At 32.3% G+C, this 18,846-nt stretch overlaps 3 protein-coding genes and 1 long non-coding RNA gene across 5 annotated transcripts in view; 1 reads left to right on the forward strand and 3 right to left on the reverse strand.

The window, feature by feature from the left end:
* Positions 1-8,070, reverse strand: part of LOC100680152 (mitogen-activated protein kinase kinase kinase 4) — a 30,347-nt gene extending 22,277 nt beyond the window's left edge. Inside the window, exons 1-4 of one of the 2 annotated variants that reach the window (XM_031928330.1) lie at positions 7,344-8,070; positions 6,642-6,995; positions 4,792-4,995; positions 4,517-4,713 (exon numbers count right to left, since the gene is read on the reverse strand). In XM_031928330.1, the coding sequence (XP_031784190.1) occupies positions 4,517-4,713; positions 4,792-4,995; positions 6,642-6,995; positions 7,344-7,436 (848 nt within the window). In that variant the 5' untranslated portion in view covers positions 7,437-8,070. Of the gene's footprint in view, positions 1-4,516; positions 4,714-4,791; positions 4,996-6,641; positions 6,996-7,338 lie in introns of both variants that reach the window. The other variant, XM_031928329.1, reaches the window with a different exon arrangement.
* Positions 8,071-8,994: 924 nt separating this feature from the next.
* LOC103317004 lies at positions 8,995-10,573 on the forward strand. The gene is made up of 5 exons (XR_004227375.1): positions 8,995-9,656; positions 9,829-10,013; positions 10,150-10,255; positions 10,325-10,412; positions 10,514-10,573. It is a non-coding gene; the product is annotated as an uncharacterized LOC103317004 (long non-coding RNA).
* Positions 10,574-14,547: 3,974 nt separating this feature from the next.
* LOC107981893 lies at positions 14,548-17,648 on the reverse strand. Its single transcript, XM_031928327.1, has 2 exons — positions 17,520-17,648; positions 14,548-15,714 (listed from the first exon to the last, which is right to left on the reverse strand). Exon 2 carries the CDS (start codon positions 15,610-15,612, stop codon positions 14,713-14,715), a length of 900 nt encoding a protein of 299 aa, XP_031784187.1. The 5' UTR covers positions 15,613-15,714; positions 17,520-17,648; the 3' UTR covers positions 14,548-14,712.
* Positions 17,415-18,844, reverse strand: LOC100121360 (kinesin-related protein 10-like). Its single transcript, XM_031928326.2, has 2 exons — positions 18,672-18,844; positions 17,415-18,441 (listed from the first exon to the last, which is right to left on the reverse strand). The coding sequence occupies exons 1-2, from the start codon at positions 18,820-18,822 to the stop codon at positions 17,540-17,542; spliced, it is 1,053 nt and encodes a 350-aa protein (XP_031784186.1). The 5' UTR covers positions 18,823-18,844; the 3' UTR covers positions 17,415-17,539.
* Positions 18,845-18,846: the final 2 nt, after the last annotated feature.

Consider the following 18,846-nt stretch of genomic DNA (forward strand, 5'->3'; position numbering starts at 1 on the left):
CCCATACGCTATCTTCGTGGAAAACTTACCGCACTTTTCCGCTCGCACGGCGAAAGTCCCATTGGCAAACGTAACGAGTCCATTTTACGCGCGTGATTTTAGGCTTTGCAAGTTCCGCGTCCGAAACTTGCGCACTCCAGAGTTTGAAGCCGTTTTTATACACACTCACGAGTCACTCCTTTTTCTCTCCACCATGAGGATCCGACTCAAAGTACCAACGTTTAATACGTGATTCCGCTTTTGTTATAGCAGGAGTAACGCGGCACTTATGCTTAAATTTTGCCGAGAGGCTCGATGGTGAGAGAGAGGGTACAAGCGATGGAACGACACGTGGTAAATGGGAAGAGGAGATTTATTGCTCTCAAACTTAATTACAGGTGTATGTGTGTTTACTAATTGTGTGCAATATAATTTTGCGCTGATGTGTAGGTGAATGTGTTAGTGTATAAATTCAATAGTAGTTATTTTACGTTCGCTGACGCGTGGTAAGATTAGACCTTACCACTACAGAGGCGCCGGAACAAGAGAACAAGAACCCGCGGGAGAGGTGGTTTTGTAGCAGGCTTGATGGAGGGGGGTGCGTAGCCAGCATAGCTCGCGGGGGTCTCTGGTTAGTCAATTGACGCCTAACGCGCGTGAGATTCAAACGACGCCAACAACAACCAATCAACTGCTCCAATTCCACAGATTAAAATTTTATCATATTGAATCGCTTTCAATCGACATGCCGGTTTATGCGCCAATTAGGCATACACTTTTATCGACATTTATGTAACCATTTCATGAAATGTTATTTATCTGCAGTTTTGTCATTAAATTTCAATCGATTTGAATAAAAATTGATTGTTGTAGCAGCACATCGATCCCAATGCGTTTATTGACAATAAACTATTAAAATAGGCAAGTTTTTGGCATGAAATCTAAGAACTGGGCAGTTTTCTTTGCCATTTCTTAGGTTGAATGTAACGCTTTTTCTCCAACTCAAGGGGATGTCGGCGCAAAAGCTTCCCAAATCCGCCACGAGGTATTCTGTATTTCCAAACTTCTAGAAAAACAGAAAGTCCTATCGAATTTTTCTTTCGGTAGAACGATTCATTAAACTTAACACTACGTCGCTACAGACTTGGTTTTTCATTTGCAACCACAGATTCAGGAAAAATGGAAAATTATACATCTTAATGAATGATGTGCAATAGTAAGCTTTTTTAGTAAAAAGAAATGTATATTGATTGATCTCAAATGAGATCTCTACTATTAGGGTATGCTGCTCTTTTAGGTTTACTTCTAAAATACTCTAAGTTTGTTATAATTGAAAATTATTTTTTAAATAGTAAAACTGTATTCGAAAATAGATGCATTAAAGCATTCCGCATTCATTCCACAATCAATAAAGTGTCATTCTAAGATTAACAACTAAATTTTATCTATTTATAAAATTACGAAAATCAACTTTTTGCATGTGTATGGAACGTTATTTCCTAATTCTAGGGGTACAAGTAATAGTGCATTTTACGCCCACTATATCAAGTGGCGCGGTAGCGCCACGAAGGCGAGTTTGAAAAGCAGACGAAGCCGCGGCGCCGCAACACTATTCAAAAAAACTGTTTCATTTTCAAAATAATTGGACGTGTAATTCCCGAATGCTCAAATCATCTCTTTATTCTCCAGACAAATGTTAGGACCGTTTGTTAGCTGCGCATGCAGTGTAGTTGGATTTATTATTTATTATTGTTTTTCCGTCACTTAACCTGCTGCAAAAATGGTAGCTTATATCAAATGGCTTATTTATATTTATTCAAAAAATTGAATATCTATCTCGACGTAAAATTTCCCGCTCTTTCAGAATCTGCAGTCAAAAATTCATTTTTCCTAGAGTACACAGCTTTGACCTTGAACTGACCTTCAAACTTACCTCATGGAGAAAAACAAATACCGAATTTGGATTCAGCACCCCCCAAAACTTAACAGATAGATGTCTTGTATTGGTTATTGCTGATTTCTGCAATTTGACCTTCAAATGCCCTTGAACCCGACGTGCTGAGGTTAAACGAATGCCAGATTCGGACTCAACCCGTAAAAATGTAATTATTGGGTCTGTGTAATTATTTGCAGCATCCCTTTCATCTCGACCAAAACTGTAGATTTAATCTTGTAGTATGAATGAATACTTACAGCATTCGTCATTATATGTCACGAACACAAAACTTTAATAAAACGATTATATCTGCACGAGTAATTATTTGCAGCATCCCTTTTATGTAAATCGAATCTGCAGATAACATTTTGTGATATGCATAAATACATAAATCGTCATTTCATATTCATAAACAAATAACTTTGAAAAAACAATTATATCTGCACAAATATTTAATCGCAGCATCCCTTTTATCTGGGCCAAATTTACTGATGATATCTTATGATATGCACGAATACATATAGCATTCGTCATTGTTTTTCAAAGTTATTTGTTTACATATGTGTGTGTGTGTGTGTGTCATACTGTCAAAAATATTTAAAAAAAATTAATTAATTGCATCTATTTTTTTTAAATTGTTTTAACAGCTTCCAATTTACTTGGACCAAATCTTGAAAATGTTTTTTAGTAGGAATGTATATTTTTATCATATATACCTGTCTATAGCATTAAATAGTTTTTTATTTATAAAATATATTAAGTTTTGTGGAATAAATGCAAAAAAAAAATCCGGACGGACGGACGGACATTTTTTAAGTTTTTTTATTGCTAAAAACTAATTGAAATTTGATACATTCGATATTTTTTTTGTAACTTGAATGATTTAAGTTCAAAGAACATTTCTACTGTAAAATAGATCTAATTTTTTTCTTTTTACGAGTTTTGGAGGCTTTTTATAAAATAGACCAAGTATAAAATTTTAATATAGTGTAGATTCTCACCCATAAAAAATGCACAAGATATCGCTACTTTTAGGAAATTTAAAATGTTCAGTTTTTTTACATTTTACTTAGCCAGTTTTTGCCTTTACGGTCATTTTAAATGGGTGATTTTCTACCAGGGTACTTATACTTACGATATACTTATACATATGTAAGTCATTCATATGCTACGTATAACAAAAAAACTGCTACTCAATTCCTACTTAATATAAGTATATGTTCCACATTTTAAACAAAAAAAATGGGAGTTGGCGAGCTAAGCGAGCGGAGGGTACCCCCCAGCAAGTATGTAAATAATAATTGAAAGGATCTTTACTATAGAAGTATGACTAAGGGAGTAATTGAGGGGGAGTAAATAAGGGATACAATTCTTGAAACGGCGGCCGCGTCAGCGAAATTTTTTTTATAATACAGAAATATATAACAATATGATATACCAATAACCAATGGGAAAACTAGATACACAATTATTACCAAAAAGATTTAAGTAAAAGGATGAGTCGCGTGATTAATCGCGGGAATAATCATGCGATTAATCGCATTAATTTATGAACGTTTTACGCGATTAGTCGCACAATTAATCGCCTGACTAATCGCACGATTTATATAAAATAAATTTTTTAGTAAATAAAATTTTTGTAAATGCAAAATTAGTTAGCGAGGTGGCCAATTTAGGTGTTAAAATCCGGATGGTAAATCACTTGCGTGATTAATCTCACGATTAATCGCAAGACAAATCGCGCGATCCATTCAGAACAAATTTTCAAATATAATAAATTTGTTTAAAATGTAAAATTAGTTAATGGGGGCTTCTCAAAATGCCAACAATAGCATCAGCTACAGTCACTTCACTTTCTAGGTGTATATGGTTATCAATACCATTCTTAGTAAAATGTATATACAGTAGATTCTAAATGAGACATGTGTTTAAACACTTTAAACATGTTTCAAAACAATATTAGCCTATTATGAGTATGTTATATAACTCTAGCAACTGACTTACTATTTTTGCTGTATATATATGCAAACATCATATCATATTGATTTATTTTGCAAAAACAAAATGTCACTGCAAGTTCATTGCAAGTGCATGCCCAGTGGTAACATGGGGGTCACCTTTGAATCGTTTTATACATATATCTTATATAAGATAACAGAAGTAATATCAAGCTATCATTTACTTTCATTTGTGATAATTTTTAGTACATTGAATTTGATGTATTAATATTTTAAATTTATAACATTTTACTAAAAGCCCTGCTAAAAATAGTCCATAGAGGTATATTGAAATCGATAAGACATCTTATTGAATTGAATGGTAAGTCTTATTCACCATTTTCGCATTAAAACTAGATTAAATTCGATAGGGTCAATAGAAGTTGATTCAATTCTATATGAAAAACAATAATTGAAATAAATATATGGAAACAGCAATTAAAATCCACTGATTTTTCTATAGATTTTAATCGATTCCCATTGACCCAATCTCATTTAATCGAGTTTTATTCCAAAAATCGTGATTAAGACTTACCATTCAATTTGATAAGAGGTCTCATCAATTTTTATGGACTATTTTTAGCAGGGAGATTAAAAAATTAACCTGTATGCCATGATTTCTTGTAAAAGTGCCCCAACAGCTTCTCGTTGTTTGCAAAGATATTCATCCATTGCCATTGGTGTCATATCAGCTCTGTAAGCCTGCAATTCTAGCCATATTAAATCTTTTAATTCGTTTTGCCATCTTGTTTCTTCTTGACTTATTTGTCTTTGACAGAATCGATCTTTATCTGTACTTCCCTGTAACACAAAACGTACATAAAGTAAAGATTAAATGTTGAAACAGGATTTTTAAACAAAACTTAATATGTTCCTTACTAATCGAATGAGAAAAGAGAATGTGTCATGAAAAGTTTCTCTTTCTTTTAAGCTTTTGGAGATTGGAGAAGTAGGCTCATCATATGTATAGTCATCACTGCATGCAGCACCAACTGATACTTGTGCAGGAGGAATATTATTTTTTTTTTTTTCATCATCAACTGGTTTCGACAACAAACATCGGAACCTATTTCTAGTTTCAACCTATGAAACATTTAAAAATATTTTGTAATATTGGGACATTTCATATTAAATAAAAAAAAATGTTCAACACTTGAATGTAACAAAAATAATACAAAAATCATTTGTGCTACAAATAGAAAAAATGTGTTCTTTTTAGCTAAGGTAAAATGTTCAAACAAAGTTAATAAGACTAAGGTGCAGAAACTACTTGTCTAATTCGCTGCTGAATTAGATATTGCTTTACCGTGTTATGAGTTGTGTTTTTGCTTTTTTTATTAAATAATAATATCATGATAGAGCTATTAAATGCATGAAATAAAGTGAAGTTATGTGCAAATTTATAATAAATCTTTTAATTATAAATTTAAATATTCTTGTTTAATCAAAAGGAATCTATTTTTTTTTTACTTTGACTAAAGTTACTTATATACTTAATACTTATACAATCTGAAGCATGTCAGCAAAAAAATAAAAAGTAAAGTCTTTTCAACTCTTTGCTTGTAAGTTCGATGGGTTCTACCTAAAGTTTTTGTAATATAAGCAAATAAAAATAAAAATAAAAAATTCTAAGATATTCTTTCTTCTTCTAAAAAATTCTAAGCGATTTCTTAATAATGCAATTAATAAAATTTATAAAAAGTGTACTATTCTCTAGAGACCTAGACTAATCTTCAACTTTTTTTGATATTGGAAATTAAAATAGTAGTAGATGTGTAAGTCAAATAGCAATGGTTCCGATTTCACTTTTATATAACACTGGTATCCTAATTGTGCAAACTATAGGTTTTCTTTTTTGTTTTTATTAGAATTGGTATAAGAAGTAAACTATGTATAAAACGTTATGAATAACATTCAAGATGCAGGCCTAATGAAAAAGTCAAATGACATTTAGCTGATTACCAGCTTGTAATCAGCTGTTAAATCACTCTACTTAATATTTTTATTAAAGCTGATAATTGTAAATGTGTGTTTATGTCAAATTACATGTTGATGATTATCAGCTGATTATTATCTGACAGTGAGGTACAAATTTTTTATTTTTTTCATTTTTTTCATTTTATTTAATTATAAGACATGCAATGCATGTTCAAACTTTTTACATTTTGAGCTGGAGTCCTTACATAAGTTGCAGAAACTGCACATAAAAACAAACACCCAATAGGAGAATAACAGAATACTACTTCTTTTTTTCATTTTGAGGGTAGGATGGGTAAAACATTTGAATTGCCATAGCTAAAAAGATCTATTTTTGAGGTTAGAAATTCATCTATGTTCATAGGAATCCTGCTTTGGCGTAACAGTCGTATTTATTGAAACTATCATCCCTACTTTCCACTTGAGAAAAGAAAATAAATCATTATATTTTACGAATATACTTGTCTCAACAAAAAGGGACAAACTGATTAAAATTCAAAAAAATTTTGAATACAAAATAACATAATACAAATACGAATGGACAGCAAAAGAGCATGTCAATTCGATTATTTCGATGTATAATCGCAATTATTCTTTTATTGGAGCAAATATTAGGATGATTATCACCTGACGATTAGCTGCTGTTTTGGCATAATTATTAGATGAATATGAACTGATAATCAGCTAAATATCATCTGACATTTTCCAATAGGGAGTAACCTTCAAATACTAAAAAACTAAACCATGCAAACCTTGATATTTTTGGGAAGTAAACAGCAATGTTTATTATTTGTTTCATAATAATTAACTCCAGCAACATCATGTTTTGAGTCTCGTTCATTTGTTCTCAATAATTTAAATGAACGTTTACTTTTTCGATTTCCCTCTTTAACTGTTTCCTCTTTTACTTCATTTTCACAGTCTTTATCAGCTTTATCACACATCTCATTAAAAATTACAGCATCCAATGTACTTCTGTGTTTTATTTGAGAACAATTTTCTAGTTCCTTCTTTTTTTTTCTCTGCCTTCGACTGTGCCGAAACTTTCCATGCTTTTGTTGGCTGAAAGTTTCATGTACTTTTTGTAACAAATTCCAATTTTGGCTGAAAATATATTCAGACTTATAGAAATGTTATATTTGTTGAAATAAAGTGAAGGAATTTTTAGTTTTAGATATCTAAGAACAATAAGTAAGATTAAATAGTATGTCAACTGAGTAAGTACAATAAAACGTACTACAGTACGCATAATAGTATATACTAAAGAACAGCAAAATGTATGTACTAAAATACGTATTATAATATATCCCATTATTGTACAATTTTATGTAGTTCTTTTGTATATATTATATTACGTACTACTCTACATCCTAATCGAGTGTGGGTAAAAATTTTAATTAACAGTGTTAGAATATAAATGCTTATCAGTATGCAGCATTATTTACTTACCTATCATCATGTTCTTCATCAAAACTATCAATTAAGTCGAGTGCCGAAATTGAATCGTGCCGATTTGGCGATTTAGAATTACTCTGCCGATCTGTCATTTTGGCCAATTCTTTTATTTTCACAGAAAATCGTTGATGTAACTTATTAACATTATGCCTAACAAAAAAAAAACGCGCATCAAATAATACTTTTCCTTAACCGTAACCTTGCAAATTTTGCACCGTCGGTAATGTAGAGAGCACTATGAATTGTTTATTATCTTCGCCAGCTATAAAATATATGACGAAGTACATAGGGCTATCACACGTAAAAAGGAATAGTGAGGGGTAGCGAACCCCCCCTGCCCCAGCCTATAAAAGTATATTTTTTGTAATAATAAAAATACTGACCGATGTATTTTAATTAGCTCTATCCAAAAACATCGCCAGATTAAACTGCTCCACCTTATATTTCTAATGAATGAAATAAATCAATAAAGATTTGGGAAAAAAAATAAATTATCTTAATTTTGATACAGCCATATCTTTTTAAATAAACAATATTTCAAACTGCTCCAAACTGCTCCAAACTGCTCTACATCCATATAATACTGCTCCATAGTCATTTTTATCGGCTCCGCTATAGTTAACTGCAAAATAAGTAAAATTCATTTTGTCAGAAATGAGCTGACTGAAGCTCGTAGCGCGCAGGCGCGGATCTCATTCATTGCCGTATTGCCGGGATAAAGTTTAAATTAAGGTAAAGAATACATGTGTTACAAACTAAGTTTCTAACGAAATAAATTTTTTTATTATTATTTATTGCCAATGGTGTTTAATGAAAACGTATTTTATTTTAGATTCTGCCTTAGGTGCCACTGTATTAACTATAAGAAGTATTATAAAACTACCATCGCTATTTCTTAGATTATCACAGATTTTTTGACTAAAAATCTCCTTCTTATAGTTAATACAGTGGCACCTAAGGCAGAATCTAAAATAAAATACGTTTTCATTAAACACCATTGGCAATAAATAATAATAAAAAAATTTATTTCGTTAGAAACTTAGTTTGTAACACATGTATTCTTTACCTTAATTTAAACTTTATCCCGGCAATACGGCAATGAATGAGATCCGCGCCTGCGCGCTTCAGTCAGCTCATTTCTGACAAAATGAATTTTACTTATTTTGCAGTTAACTATAGCGGAGCCGATAAAAATTACTATGGAGCAGTATTATATGAATGTAGAGCAGTTTGGAGCAGTTTGGAGCAGATTGAAATATTGTTTATTTAAAAAAAAAATATACTTTTGTAGGCTGGGGTAGGGGGGGTGTATTTAAGAGTATAAGTATTTAGAAGTACAACCTGTTGAAAATAATGACGTCATAAAATGACGTAATAAAAGGTTCCAATTTGTGGCTCCCGGAACTTGGCGGAAAATATTAGGATACAACAATTTAAAAAATATGGGCAAACTGCGCATCGTCTGCAGAGTTTGCAAAACTATTTAGTTTACTCGCGCAATTTGTTATTTATCAGTAAAAATTAAATCAAATTTGATTACCCATTTTCGGATAAAAACGACTTGCGCTTGTGCTACAGAGATCTTATAGATACGTAATTAGGCTCAATCGTCTGCAAATTTCTGCGCAATTTTATAACATTAATGATTTTTATGGAAAATGTAAATTTTCTGAATAAATATGATTTTCCATATTCCAGCTATAGCTGCATAATTACGTGCGGCGTAGACGCCGTAGAGCAGACGACAGAACAGTTGGCAACTCTAGAAATATTCATGCTCTAACCTCTGAGTGCGGAGCTCACCCCGCAACAGACATACGCGGCCGGCCAGCAGATAATCAAAAAGGTGTCGACTACTCGAAAGAAAAAGAAAAGCCATCCGCGACGAGCGAGGTGAAAGCCGTGTGTGTATGTCCAAAGCTAGAGCGTGTCGTCTGGTGCATCAGCTGGAGGTTACGCTGGTGAAGTGCGGCTCTGCAAATGGAGTAGTGAGTGCCGGAGAGCGAGAAGGACTCTTGGATAAGATTAGACAAATAAAGAGCAAGGAGGTCGGTATAATCGGCTACTCGGAGCCGGTGGTACACAACAGGTGTGCGGAAGGTAGGCGACGAGGCCGATGGGCGATTGGGAAACGATATGGCTTTGTCGAGCCTGCAGCTGACGACGCCCGAGCAAAGGTACACAGGCGCAGTGTACTACGGCGATATATTCATCTATACTGCTGCGAGAACGCCGACACCGACTTCGTGCCCACGGCCAAAGTTGGCAAGCTTCTCAGGTCTGCTAATCTGCCCTCCGAGGTTACCCTCCAGGTACAGAAACATCTATACCTTTTCTCTCACTCTTTCATTCTCTGTCTTGCTCTCCCTGTTCTGTTTACCTGCTGCTTGCTGAGTTCTGTTGCTCTTTTTTTACTATACGTGTTGTGTTGTTGTTTTATTCTACTATTACAAAAATGTATAATTATATTTGTACTCTTTGTAGATACTAGATATTTGCAGTGGTGCTAAAAGTAACACACTTAACAGAAAGCAGTTTTACGCTGCTTTAAACTGGTAGCAGCACATTAAGCTGGCCTCGAGGTTCACAAGGATTTAATTTGCGCTTCTGTAGACAAACTTGCTCTGCCAAAATTCACATGGCCTTCTTCAATGGGAGATGAAGAGGAGGTAAATAAAAAGCGCTTCTCTAAAAAAAGTTCCAAGATCAGATCCGGCCATATGCCTGAAAGTACATCTGAAAGTAAAAGTGAAAGTACTGTAGGTCTAAGCATACTCTTAGCTTTATAACCTCTCAACTTTTCAGAATGTTAATTTCTTCTCATGGGTAAATAAAGAAGCATCATGACATCTCGCTTATACTTATTAGGAAGAACGCATCGCATCTCTATGAACTACACAAAAGCTATTAGGTAATAATTATTGTCTCGTTCCTTATTTTAATTTATTTATTTCGCTGATGAGGCTATATTTTTTTATAGGAGAACAACATTTAGAGTTCAAGTCTACTTAGAACACGATGGGTGATTTTACTGATATTTTGCACAAGATATATGGAATTTACTTGAGGTATATTAAAATTATTAAATTATTGAAATTAGTAATACATTTGAAGTAATCTTATTACAAATATTCATAATCTTAGCAATTATTCAGACGTATATTTTTAGTTACTGGTGTAGTTTTTCTGGAAAAAATGGCAAGGTGCTGATAGGTAACAGGAGTAAAACAAATTATAACAATAAATAAAGAAATAAAATATAAATTTGATTAACTCTTGGATTTTATTAGTACTTTTTACATTTTATTTGAACAAGTAAATAAATGAATTTGAGATCATCAATATTCTTCTCGAGATAAATAATAAATATAGAAGAAACTGAATCAAGCACTTAATCTAAACTATAAACAATCAAAGCAATTTTTATTTGTGGGTTACTCTGCACTAATTCAATATTATTAATCATATCATTGTATTTGAAAAATTTGTCGTTTGAATAACAATAAGCAACGTAATGCAGTAATGTTCCATTTAATGGTTCCACAAATTCAACAATCCCACGCAAGTGATACATTTGCTTTTTAATAATCATTCCCTTAGGTATGTCATTTAAATATGTAGTAGTATTCGTAACATTTTTCTGGATAAAAGTGGATATCATGGAGGTATTTTCAACAACAATTAGAATGTCTTATAGTATAAGTATTATATGATTCAAATAATGCTTTGAACAAGTTATTTACATTAACTCGGCAGTTTACTACAGCAATTACTTCTTTAAAAAGTGGGAGTAATATTGTTGCCCTATCTTGATATAATTGATCTAAATCAAAATTTTTTATATAATTTAGTATGGCACTTGCAAAATTAATTGAAGACGTAGTATCTAGACGTGTAAACATAGTTCTAATACTTGAACTTTGCAAGTACATATTAACAGAAATTTCAAGAAGACTATCAAATGCACATGTATTGATGAATTTTAATTCTTTTTCTTCTTTATTAATGATGTATATTTTTGTAGGTATTAATATTCCATTAAGTACAACACTTCGTTCCTCAAATGGATTTGGCGTGGAGTTTACTAAGTCATCAAAGATAATTAATCTCTAGTAAACTTGATTGATTGTGATTATTCTTTATTGGTAAGTTTAGTAAATCAAGTTCCTCAAAATGACTTGATTTATCCACTATAGAATCAATTTCATCAACTACTTCACTCCTAACTAAATGATCATGTTCTTCAGATTGACTTGATTTATCCAGTATAGAATTCTGTTCTTCAATCTGTTCAGACATTTCAATAGCTACTACATTTTCATATTCTTTGGATTGATTTAATGTATTTATAACATCTTGTCCTGTAATAATACTTTTTTCAAAAGTGACTAAATTTTCATTTTCTTTATTTTGATTAAACTCATTTAAATTTTGTTCTGCTATAGTCTTTTGTACATCCATTTTTTCATGTATATTAATATCAGTTAAATATTTTTCTTCTTTAATTTTAATTTCATTTTTCGATTCAATCAAAAATCTTTTATTAAAAGAACAATGGTTATCATACACTTCACAGTTAGCTAAATTATCAATTTGCAATTTGTCTGATAAATCAAACAGGTCATCTTCTGATTTTTTGATCAACTTAGTTGCTGATAAATGATCATGTGTTCTGTATTTGCTAAACCCATACTTTATTAAAGAGTTAATTTTTTATCCATCTTTTAGCATAAATTTTATTACTGTTAAAGGTTTTTGTACTTGTTCCTTTTTAATTTTGAAATATGTTTCTGATCTTGCAGATACACAAGATTTATTTGGAGACTTGAAGAATGGAATCATGGTGTTCGTCCAAGAAGGAAATTTTTCGCCAAGACTTTGGAACATTAAGTAAAATTTTTCACAATGATCAAAGTTGGGCTTATCCGTAACTTTTTCATGAGACAAACAAAGTGATTTTGCTTCTACCACAATGTCATTGATGTATGACGATAATGCATTTTTGCATTCTCCAATAGGTTCTTCATTGTTATAATATGTTATTGATGGTGAATTAATTAATTTTTCATGTGTTTCAGTTTCTGGTAGATTATACGTTCTCAAAGTTTGTGTTAGGAATCGTAAACTGTTATAACATGGGGAATTATCTATTGTTACAGGGGACATTGATACAACAAAAACTGCTAAAGTTACTTTTCTAAATTCAACAATCGAATCCAATTGACTCATAAATCCTATACATCTTTTGTAAAACTGAATAATATCATTATCAAATCCATTAAAACATTTCCACTGGTTCAACGTTTGTAACAGATGAAAAATGTCAGAACGATAAAAGCACTTTGGCAAGTCACTCAATTCTTTTATCAAAATTTTATAACACTGTAAATTATATTCGACAAATGTTAAGTTACTAGTGGCCAAAGTAATAGCATTCTGAAGTGTAGGTGCTCCATCAGTGCACATTTCTTTTGGGATAGTTGCGTTACTTTCTTCAATCCATCTTTTTAAACCTTCTTCGATAACAGGAACATGGTGGATTGAAGAAATAATTTGCCAAAGGGGAATAATTTTGCCTTCAATCCCTACGACAATTACGTAGTAAAATATTGTTTTGCTTTTCACAATTGATTTATATTTAACTCGTTTAACAACACTACCAGTTGAATCAAGAGATAAAGGTAAGTTCAAATGTGATATTCTATTCCAAAATTCAACTTGCTTATCAGTCCAATAAAAAACATAAAAAGGGTTCCAACTAACTTTTCGTACACCACATTTTTCTCTGACAAACTTACACATTATAGTTAAAGAAGGTGTGTACTGAATATCATTATTCCTTGCTTCTTGCCTAGCTTTTTCATAAACTCTTGAATCGTGTAAATTTGCTGGTTCATAAGAACAGTTTAGCATTAACTCATTTCGTATATCTTCTTTGTAAGCAGTTGCATGTTTGTATAATAAGATTTTTTTTGCTTCAATTCGAGCATCCAATGCAAGCTTTCTTTTTTTTTGTGTGTAAAACTTTATGTGTTGCATACGTTTTTATTTCAAACGTATATAGTGTAGTTGACATATCTTTCTGATCATGCATTTTTCCATAAATGCTAGTTTTACAATCAGTGCAGTATCCGCTAAAAATTACACTTTGATCAATATCTACATAACAATTTTTAAAATTATAGGCGCATGGCAACTTTTCTTTTTCCCATATTTTTTTATACACAATATTAGTCTAACCTTTTTTTAATCTATTTTTTTTCACCTCAGAATGTTTAATTTTTGACCACTCTTCTTCATTTAACTTGATTTGAAAATTTAGTGGTTTACAGTTCTTTGGATTGCAGTCTTTATGAACAATAAATTCTTCTGTTTGTGCTGATTTTTTTTTCTTCTTTTTGAGTGGTTTCAAACCCTTGTATTTTAATAAGTTTGTTTTACTTAATTATTTATGTAAACAAACAATACCTTAACTAAATTATTTGTTTACATTGATAAGATAAGGATACAATAGTAATGATGTCATTTGTCTCCACACACCAAGTTAGTAAATAAAAAAATCATTTCTTACAATGTATAATGGTTTTTATTATAAAAAATATTATTATTCGAATTATCATAAACAATATAAATCCAATCACACATGTGTACACATACGTACACTTACGCGAGCACACACACACACACACACGCACAATCTTCTTCTTCTTCTTTTTTTTCTTGGCAATGAGTTAGACTCGTGCTGCCATCACCCGGTAATAATTTGAATTATGGTCTGTTATTGATGATTAAACGAACTTGCAAAGTGAAGTTCGATCACAATTATATGAACAAGCTTGTTCGAAGATATTTTCACTTGTAGTACCGCAACTTGTTGCCAGATGACGCCACTTTTCAGAGATAGATCCGAAAAAAGACTTTTTTCTCTTTTTCTCGTTCTATCTCTTACCCCTACTCCTCCAGCCCCTCCGGGCCACTGCCTCTCCATTTCATTGAGTTTAGAGAAGCGCGAGGTCAATCCCGGGGTTGGGCCCACTACTATTTTAAAATAATGGGTGGGATTCAAATATCTTCGAACAAGCTTGTTCATATAATTGTGATCGAACTTCACTTTGCAAGTTCGTTTAATCATCAATTATATTTCACTGCACTTGTTCGAAGATATTTTCACTTGTAGATGTTTAGAGAACACAACATTATTTCATTTCAAATTCTTTATTTAAATTACAACTCATTAAAAGTTTATTAAATAATGTAACATCTTATAACTAACATCTTTAGTTCAATCAGCCTTTAAGCTTCTTTCTTATAAATATTATAATGCTACTTAAAATTCATTATAAAATTTCTTTCTTAGAACAAAAATTATTATGAAAAAACAGTCTCAGCAAAATTTCTTTCATTACCCTTAATTGGTCTATTATAAAATTTACTAAAAACTTTGGACTTTTCTGACCAGGTGGCTGCATTCTTAATAATGCTTATATCTAATCCTTGATTTACAGCTTTAGATGTAGATGCATGTCTCGTGCTATGGGCTGTAAATTCTTCTGATATACCAGCTTCTCTCATGACTGTCTTGAGCCATCTACTAATACTTTGAGAACATATCTTCTTGTATGGTCTCTTGAAAGAGATAAATAATTCTTGTGTATCACCTCTAATATCTTTAGTAGCTTGCATGTAATATAATAATGTTCTTGCAATGCACAGCGATGTCCTTTCTGTAAAGAAAGGAAAAAAGGCATATGGCTGTGCTGCTCCTGGTTTTGAAGTTTTTATGAGATCTAAAATCCTTATTTCTATTCCGCTAGGTAATTTCTTTATATTGTTTAATTTAATAAGAGCTAGTGATTGTACTCTAAATGCTGACCCCAGTGCTAATAACATGACTAGTTTTAAAGTGAGATTCTGTAGATTTAAAGATTCTAATGGACTCCAAGTCTCTAACATATCTAACACGTCATCCACGTTCCACGTACTGCAGTATTTTAGTGCAGTAGGTCTTAGTTTGTATACGCCTTTAAAAAATCTATTAATTAATGAGCTATTTGAGTTGTCATGTTGATTTATCAAGGATATAGCAGATCTGAGTGTGTTCAAGGTGCCGTATGCTGCTCCTTCATTAAATTTCTTTGTCAGGCAGTTAATAACAATATCTTCTTCTGCATAATATGGATCCTGTTCCTTGTCTTTACAAAAATTCCACCAATATTGGAGACTTGTATTGTACTGTTTTGTCGTACTCTCTGTTATCGAAGATGTCATAATATCTATTGTGGTTTCTTCCAGATTCTTTTTCTTAAAGCTCTGCCTGATAACACTCCTGCCACCAGGGTAAGGTCCGAGGCCAGTGGGTGCGTTAGTTTCCTACAAGGTGAAGCCAAAAGATTAAATGATGGTTCAAAAATGATTAATTTGCTGATGAGGAGCTCTTTGAATTTTGGAAACCAAGGTTGAACTGTCCAGAGAGGTATAACTAAAATACCTGTCGAATATTCTTCTCTAATTTTCTTTAACACTCTAGAAATTAATACAAATGGAGGAAAGGCGTACCAAAATTCTTCTTTCCAGGAAACTGTAAAAGCATTTATTACTTGAGCATCTGGGTCTCTATCCCAAGAACAATATCTCTTACACTTATGATTTACACGTGAAGCAAATAAATCTATTGAAGGATAACCAAACTCTTTAACTATTTTTTGAAAAGCAAAATTAGCTAACTCCCATTCTGTGTCAACATTGGTTATTCGAGACCCCTCGTCAGCAATATTTTCTTTAGAAGCAATGTATTCAGCAAAAATCCAAATCTCTCTCTCAATACACCATTCCCAAATTACTTTGGTCAAAGCGTGTAACTCTTTATGTTTAATACCACCCATCTTATTTATGTAGGCTAATGCTGTAATATTATCTATTCTTAACAGTATTTGTTTATTAAGGCTATGGGCAGCGAAGCATTTTAAAGCCAAAAAGGCTGCTTTAATTTCTAAAAAATTGATGTGCATTTCCCTTTCTTCCCTATTCCAAAAACCATTGGCCTTTTTATTACCACAAATGGCTCCCCAGCCTGTCGTGGAAGCATCAGAGAATATCTCCAAATCAAAGTTACTTGATCTTATTTTATTTTTAGCAATTAATATTTGTGATTGCCACCATTTTAACTCCTCTTTTGCTTCTAAAGATAAGGTTATCCATTTGTCCATTCTTTTAAAATTAGATCTTAAAGCATTTCTTTTAATTAGTTCTAAATGCTTATAATAAAGCCATCCATAGGCTACGGCTGGGCATGCTGCCACCAAAACACCTATACATTTAGCTATAACCTTGACTTTAACTCTTTCCATCTTCAATAAAATATCTATCATCTCTCTGATCTTAACCCGTTTCTCCTGTGGTAATTCTAATGTCATGTCAGCTGAATTAATGTTAAAACCTAAAAATTTACATAAGCGTTTGGGAACGATTTCACTCTTTTTCCAATTAATAATAAAACCTAAGTATATAAGCAAATAAATTGTTAACCTAATATTTTTACTACATTCTTCTTCAGATCTACCTAAAATTAGGAAATCATCTAAATAAATAACTACTCTTACTCCATTCTTTCTTAACCAATTCACAATTGGTTTACCTATCTTTGTAAACACAAAAGGAGCTGACGATAAGCCAAAAGGCAAAACATTAAATTGATATAACTGATTCTTATGCTTAAATCTTAAAAACTTTTTGTATTCGTCATGAATTGGTATAAGAAAATATGCTTCCTTAAGGTCTAGCCTACACATAAAATCACCTTTATTTAGTAAGTTAATTGCCGTACGAATGTCCTCAATTTTAAAATGCTCCTTTTTAACAAAAAATTTGAATTTCTTTAAGTTCAGAATAAATCTATATGAACCATCCGGTTTAGGAACTAAAAAGAATGAAGATAAGTATTGTCCCTCAACATCTTTACATGTTTCTATAGTATTTGAGGTTAGTAATTTTTTTATAGCTATATCTAATTCTCTCTGAATCTTCTTATCTGTATCTAAATTGTAATTAGGCTCTAATTGAAAAACTTTAAATTCTAAGTCAATTTTATAACCTGTTATCGCTTCCAATACAAATTTGTCATCAGTAATTTCTCTCCATTTATTAATAAAGAATTTTAGTCTTCCTGCTGTTTTTACCTTAACATTTTCAACTGAATTTATCGTCTCCTCTGCTGGTAAGGTTGGGATTGTGTGTAAAATCTCCTTGCTGGATACGTCCTGTGGTACGAAGAGCTGCTGGAATTGGATGATCTTGAGTTGCCTAGTCGATTGTAAGGTTGTTGATTCTTGTAGCCCCCCCTGCCCCCACGGTTGGAGGGGGAGCTTTTCCAGTTTAAAGCGTTATTGTTGTTGTTAGCTGTATTATAATTATTCTGACTTAGAGGTGGTCTATAATTGTTATAATTGTTATTTTTTGGTTTCAAATCCTTAACAGCTTTTTCCATAGATTTAGCATTTTCTAGAATTGCTTTAAATTCATCACCAAACAGTAATGATGTGGACTCTGTATTTTTGGCTACTTTTTGTATGTTGTCGTTATATCTGCCCATTATGAAAAGTTTTCTCGCATTAGTTAATTGATAAAACAATTCACACAACAGTCTAACTGTACCACCCAAATTATCTAGAAGAGATTCTCTTTCCAATGGTTGCTTCTTATCATTTAAGATCATGCTCAAGGCTATTGAAGCCGCTGACAAGGCTGCGCCTGAGAGGTCCTGATACTCCTTAAAAAATCCATCTTTTATTAGGGCTTTCTGTGTTAGACTGACTGAAATTTCCTCATTTAGCTTTGGAGCCTCTAAATTTATTTCATCATTTTTTCTAGGAATCGCTGTTAGGAGCCTTTGTTTTTCCTCCTTATTTGCCAGACCCTTTCTTGACCAGACTTTAACTCTGTCAGCTACTGTCTTTATTAAAAAAAGCTTCTTTTGGTCAACTTCAGATGGGTTCTCTCCCAGGAATTCCTTTGTTTCCTCCTCGATAATTTTCGTTTGATCTTTCTCTTCTTTAACCTCTCCATCCTCCATTTGATTCTCTTTTTGAGCGTCAAGAATCTCTGCAACAGAGATCAACTATTTTATTTTACTTTTTTTTTTTTTTTTTTTTTGCCATGTTTTCGACTTTGAATCGAAAATCGGTCATTTTGCAAGAGCAAAAAGAAAAAATTTTAAATTTTCATTTGCCTTTGTTCTCGACTTGAAATCGAGAATCGGCCATTTTCTTTGATTGACTTTTGTCCTCGACTTAGCATCGAGAATCGGTCTAATTCTCTTTCTTTTTACTTACCTTCATATGTCAAAGCCTCATCCGCCGGTAATTGCTCCATCATTTCCAGTTCTCCTAAGAGATCGTTCATTCGCTGTTCTGTCTCTCTTAATTCCTTCTCTTTTTCCTCTTTTAATTTTACAACGCTAGGTCTTGTTCTCTCCTGCTCCATGTTCACGATGTGTCGTCACCGAGC

This window comes from Nasonia vitripennis (assembly GCF_009193385.2).
Source record: "Nasonia vitripennis strain AsymCx chromosome 4 unlocalized genomic scaffold, Nvit_psr_1.1 chr4_random0006, whole genome shotgun sequence".
NCBI classification, from domain to species: Eukaryota; Metazoa; Arthropoda; class Insecta; order Hymenoptera; family Pteromalidae; genus Nasonia; species Nasonia vitripennis.

Bases quoted from the DNA above. Each gene is read 5' to 3' on its own strand.
- LOC107981893 (XM_031928327.1), bottom strand. From the start codon at position 15,612: ATGACATCTTCGATAACAGAGAGTACGACAAAACAGTACAATACAAGT.
- LOC100121360 (XM_031928326.2), bottom strand. From the start codon at position 18,822: ATGGAGCAGGAGAGAACAAGACCTAGCGTTGTAAAATTAAAAGAGGAA. The intron at 18,442-18,671 runs GTAAGTAAAAAG...TCTCTGTTGCAG, and splicing joins TGAGGCTTTGACATATGAAG to AGATTCTTGACGCTCAAAAA.